The following is a 6000-nucleotide window of genomic DNA, read 5'->3' as shown; positions in this document are numbered from 1 at the left end:
ACCCTTATCTCCGGTCGACTGCATGCAAATAGTAATATAACCCTGCTCGGCCACCTTTCCTCCTTGATACTTCGTTGCTGCCTCGCCTCCTCATTAATACACATCGCGTGTTCTGGAGCTTGATGTGGGACGTACACTGTCCATCTGGCGCTACCACCGTTCCTCCTCGGTACCTTACCCTCGTTTCTTCTTGGGATGATCATTCCTCCCATTATTCTATGAGACACACCATGCCTGATTGTAATGTTAACTGCTCTCGTCTTCATACTCCCTGGGCGCACATTTAATATCCTATCTGTTCTCCTCCTCGCCATAATGAGGAGGCAGCTAATCAATCCTTTCATGCGCAATCGCTTCATCATTATCCTGCCGTAAGATGGACTTTAAATCATTCCACCGTGGCTCCTCCTGAAATGATGACCAGCTGCCATCCAGTACCCTGTGCGGCTCACCACTGCCCCAATTGGCTAGGAAATCGGCAGCTCTATTGCCATTTCTCAAGACATGATTTATCGTTATATATTCAATCGTCCTCATCAGCCCTTCAATGTCCTGTATAATCCCTGCTGTCCGCCAGCTTTTCGCCACGTGATCCCAGCTTTTGCCACCCCTCAATTTTCTTAACATATCAATCGTAAGTTGGGAATCGCCTTCAATTTCAAAGTTCTTATATCCATTTCGTGCTGCAATGCAAAGTCCATTATAAACTGCCCATAACTCCGCAAATAACGAATTGATAATGAATTGTTTAGAAATAATTAAATCTTAAATAACGAATTGATGAGAAATAATATAAGAATTGGAAATAAAAAATAAAACTAAAATTAATAGAAATTTAAATTAATAATTAATAAAGGAATTAGTTAAATTGACTCCAATCTACAATGAAAATTAATTAATTAAAAGTCAATTAAAATAAAAAATAAAACAAATAATAAAATTAAATAAAGGTAAGACTAGCACGGTGAGAATCCTTGTCGTTTAATGTGGATTTCGACGGTCTGCCTCACAGGCATGATGGCTCTTTGTCGTTGGATGTGGATTTCAACGGCCTGCCTCACCAGACTTTCTGAATTTATTTCCATGGTCAATTCCGGGCAGCTAATTGAAGTCAGTTATTCTAATGGGTATGCAGCCAAGTCTATGCATTTTCATACTTTTGAAAATACGTTCCAAACTGACGATGACTTCAGAGTGCCCTCCTCTAAACCTGCAATTGTTTGCTCATTTCATGTGTGAAATGGCAGGCAGAAGAGGTTCGACATTAGTGGTGATTATCTTGCATTTATGTTGTTTTAAAATATCTACAGAACTTTTGATTGCCTTCCTCAGACAGTGCTGTACTCAGTAAAATATCTATCTAATGTTATATAGATTTGTATTTCATGGATAAGTTAATTTTTATTTTCATTTTTTAAATTACTAATAACTATTATAACATAAGTGAAATGTTATATGATATATATATATATTTTTATAATAATTTATTTATAATTTATATTTATATATATTAATATTAATTAATTATAAATAGTTTTTTATAATTAAGGATTTAGGTTGGATCATTATATTGTTTATCAATTTTTTTGATGCTTTCAAAGTGAAAAAATAGAGAAATGAATTTGTATGAACAATTTTATCGATGAGCTCCAATTTGTAAAATTAGAGTTTGGAACTTTTAGGGGTCATTTTGAGGCATTAAATGACTTTTTTCAAGGGTAAAAATTTCATATTTAAGTGTTGGTCCCTATGAAAACATTACATATTTAAAGATCTTTCTAATGGTACAATAATCGTGTCAATAAGAGTTCTAATGCAAAAGTTATGTCTCCTAAAAGTTGACACATTATGTTTGACCACCATGGTAAGCATGGACACCACGTCAACCCCTATTGCTCATTCATTTTGGGCTAGCCTAATGCAAGAAACACCTCATCCTGTATATAAATTTGTATACACTCAATACTATAGTGAAAGTATACAAGCAAACAACATGAATATGCACTCAATAACATATACACTCAAATTTCCCTGTAGGGAAACACTATAATTAATAAGACATTCTCCTCCAATTCTCCTAGAAACATAGGAAAATACATTCAATTTAAATAACTAAATCTTACTTGGGAACCAACCCCTTTGGTAAAGGAAATCCTAGGTTATATACTCTTGCATCATAGCCACATGAGAACTATGAAGAAGACTCAAGAAGGTTCAAAGTTGCAACTCTAGTTGAAAGTTGAAGGAGTCAAATATGACCCCTAGTTGGATATCGAGCTATTTCATAACCAAGCCATCGGGGGAGAAAGGGGTTTCATTCTATTTCATTATATATTTTTCCATAGTAGAGTATAGAATTCAAAGTAGTAGTAAGAGAGCATAAAATAAGGGGTTTAGTGTTTGTAGCAACCAATTTGGAAATAGATATAAGATAACTACAAGCAGAGTTGCTTCTCCTTTGTACTAGATTATTTCGATTTCAAAGAATGAGAGAGTAGAGAAACCTCACCTTCCAATTGGCTTCTCCTTCGTAAGGGTTTCCCAGAGCATATCTTGTGTTCATTTTGGCTGGTGTGTGATTATATTTTATTTTTCTCTATTTTCTTCATTTTATTTATTTCATGCATAATAGTAAATCAATAATTAACAAAGGTGGAATCGAAAGGAATTTAACCTTTATAGTATAGATTTTAGTTTATTTAACAAATATGTTGTGATAAACTATCAAGTGTAAAATCCACAATAGTTTATAAATCTATTAAAGGAAACATCTCCTTTCAAATTGTTTCCTATGGGTTCTTGCTTTTTTATTTGAGCATAAGGGGGATAGAGGTTTGATTTTTCGAAGATCTATGTACTTTTGTGGAATACAAGGCATCTATCTAAATAGGTGGAAACCAAATTTCAACCTCGAAAATTATGTTCCTTTTGATGTTCCTATGTGGGTTAGACTTCCTCACCCTCTTCTTCATTGTTGAAAAGAGACTACTTTGATTCTATTAGAAATGCTCTAGGTAAATTTGTTGAACTTCGATTTTGATATGTTTTACAATGCTAGATAGCTCATTTTTGCCTAATTTAACCTTTCATCTTGACTTCTTCATAACTTATATTATTGCATTTATCCATTTTACAAAGTTTACAATTCAAGTAAGCTTCATGAGGTATTTAATAACTAATTTCTAATGATTGCCCATATTTTGATGAGTATTTAGAATGGAATTTGTGATTGACAAAGTGTCACCATAATTTCAACAATTTCATAACAATTTCCAAAAATTTGGCAATAGCTCAATGTTACCAAAATTCTTATAGTTGTCGATCTTTTAGAAATCCAATAATACCTCATTAGTTTTCACAAGGGCATTGTTCAAAGGAAAAAATGGTCATATGATTTTTATTTAGAGGGTTAGCAAGATGGTTTTCTAGCTATCTAATTACCTCTAATCCCATCATATGATGCATGGGTTCGTGGTCAAAATTCTAGTCCATGCCAACTACGCAGATAAGTTCAAGCACAATATGCCCCAAATATCATGCTCTACATCATTCATAAATAATAAAGCAAAAAAATTAATCCTTTTCTATTATTATGTCTAGTCTAACAATGCATAAACCATGTTTACTTAATATGTTGACAATGAATGTAGTAATTGAAAATATGAGGGATTCAGAATTATCTTATCGAATGCCTTTTCTTTTGTATTGAAACTATTATAAAAGGAACAAAACAAAGATGCTAAAGGGGGTAGATAGAAGGATATCATTGTAACATAACTCCTTACATCAAGGTTGGTGTTTGGCCCTATAGTACAGTAGGTTCCAAGTCAACCTATTCCAATATGCTAGTGTTTGACCCAAAGGCATGGTTGGTTCACAACTAGTATATTTCTTCTAATCATATGTAACACCCTCCTCCCACATCTACCCAAGAAACTGGCCCGTTGGGGTAAACATGTGACGAGAGGCCATTATGATATGATTCATCCTCCTAAGTCACGTTAAGGAAATGGAACCAATGGAAACACACCATACAGACATTAAACATCAACTACAAGACCCTCATGAACCAATATAATACTTTAGGAAACTTGCCTTGGGGTCCCACTGAGCTTTTGAACAATTTAAGGCTCAGTCCTTCCCATGCTGTAGGCATGAGGGTGGCTAGAAACCCAAAGTCTCTCCCACGGGCTTGCCTGCCAGTGACCAGAGACCCAAATTGTCGATGCTATGCCAGCGACTCCAGGATTTGAGCCACTTTTTCAGGCCTAGAGCCCTGGTCACTGCGTAGTATTGATCCATCTCTACAAATCAGTAAAATAGTATGGAAATGACAATACTAAAGAAAATAATTATTCAAGGCCTTGACTGGACCCCTACTAGCCATGACAGGCATTTCGTCAAACATATTGAAAATGTGTAATCTACATGTGTAATTCATAGTTATGAGCATAGGGGTATCATACTTAACTGTGAATCGCTAAGAACCATTGATGCATTAACACATCAACTGTTTTTCCATCCATTAGGTCATAGATACATTGATCATTCAAGTACAAGTAAAAACATGATGAAAGCCACACATGACTGCCGTCATAAAACACATACATAACTAGCATAATAGCAACAGAAATACTCATGAAAGTACATTCATATAAACCACATATAAAACATCAAAATGCTCATAGAAATACAAGGAGAAATAACCTTTCATTAATCATGCAAAATCCAAACCTGGGATGGGACTTCCACATTCCACCCGACCATATAATGGTTGAGTCAAATATTTCTTCAACCATTCACCCCTGTGCCATATTCCAAGCATGAATGTGGGATCTCATAGAACATATCAATATAACTCATCCAGGGCTTCCAGAGGCCATCCACCTCCACCCATCGAACAGTGATTCCACCTCATGGCTGGACATCACAAAATCATCATCAAATCGGTCTCTATCCCAACCATCTAGGGCTCCAGAGTGTTTGTCAAACCAAGGCTCCAGGACTAGTAACTCAACCCACAACTTTTATCGGGCTCTAGAGCGTTTGTCCAACCAAGGCTCCAGGATTAGTAACTCAACCCACAACTTTTACCGGGCTCTAGAGTGTTTGTACAACCAAGGCTCCAGGACTAGTAACTCAACCCACCAAGGGCTCCAAACCATTTGTCCAACCAAGGCTATGGGACTACTACTCAACCCAAGTTGATACAGGGCTCCAGAGAGTTTGTCCAACCAAGGCTCTAGGACTAGTAACTCAACCCACAGCTAAGGAAACATGAGAACCAACCAAAAACAAGAAATGAAAGTAAACCCACAATCACCATGGATAACAAGGAAATGGCAAGGCTAGTCAATCCATTGTCGCTCCAGGAAATCGTCCATGCCAATTACAGATCATGACCAAGAATCCACATGCATATGCCATGCATGCCAAAACTAGTGAAGGAAACATACATGCAAGTGGGTACCTGCAAGTAAATTTGATGTAGTTGCTGATCCCGATGCCTTCTTGCGCTTTCCTGTTCTTCCCTTTCCTTCTTGCTCCAAGAATCCAAGAATGCCACACCCACTAAGAGTGTTCCAACAAAACTCTAAGTATCCAAGAGTATGAGAGAGAGAGAGAATAATGAGAAAGAGCTCCAACACTGAATTGATAAAAGGTTACCAACTGATCCTCAGAAGCCTTTCTATGAATGAGGACTCTAATTTCTTCAATTTCCATGATTTTCCTTCATTTTACTCCTCACATGCAACATGTGACCTTTCACCTCCTTTTTCTCCTAATTTCCATTATTTTAAAAAATATGTGCTAAAAATGCCATTTTGCCTTTCCAAAGCCTTAGCCATTGCCTTTTCCAATTTCCTTAGCCATAAACAAGCACAAGTGATCCCATCACTAGGATTCTACCCAACATTCAGCTTGGAATGCGTGTCCCATCATCCATGGTTATTATTTTTCCTTTATTTACTTTTATTACATGAAGTTTTCACCAGGATT

General features: G+C 36.3%; 1 protein-coding gene across 1 annotated transcript in view; it reads right to left on the bottom strand.

The window, feature by feature from the left end:
- Window positions 1–327: 327 nt before the first annotated feature.
- The window catches only part of LOC149199285 (uncharacterized), a 159252-nt gene continuing 153579 nt past the window's right edge, over window positions 328–6000 (bottom strand). The window contains exon 2 of the mRNA XM_089400531.1: window positions 328–707. Coding sequence (XP_089256657.1) covers window positions 328–707 — 380 coding nt within the window. The remainder of the gene's footprint in view (window positions 708–6000) is intronic.

This window comes from Pinus tabuliformis, chromosome 2_1 (genome assembly GCF_031772625.1).
Source record: "Pinus tabuliformis cultivar Carrire ecotype Pingquan chromosome 2_1, CPIR1, whole genome shotgun sequence".
Taxonomy (NCBI): domain Eukaryota; kingdom Viridiplantae; phylum Streptophyta; class Pinopsida; order Pinales; family Pinaceae; genus Pinus; species Pinus tabuliformis.
Note: the sequence above shows the minus strand (reverse complement) of the source record. Positions and strands in the feature narration are given on the sequence as shown.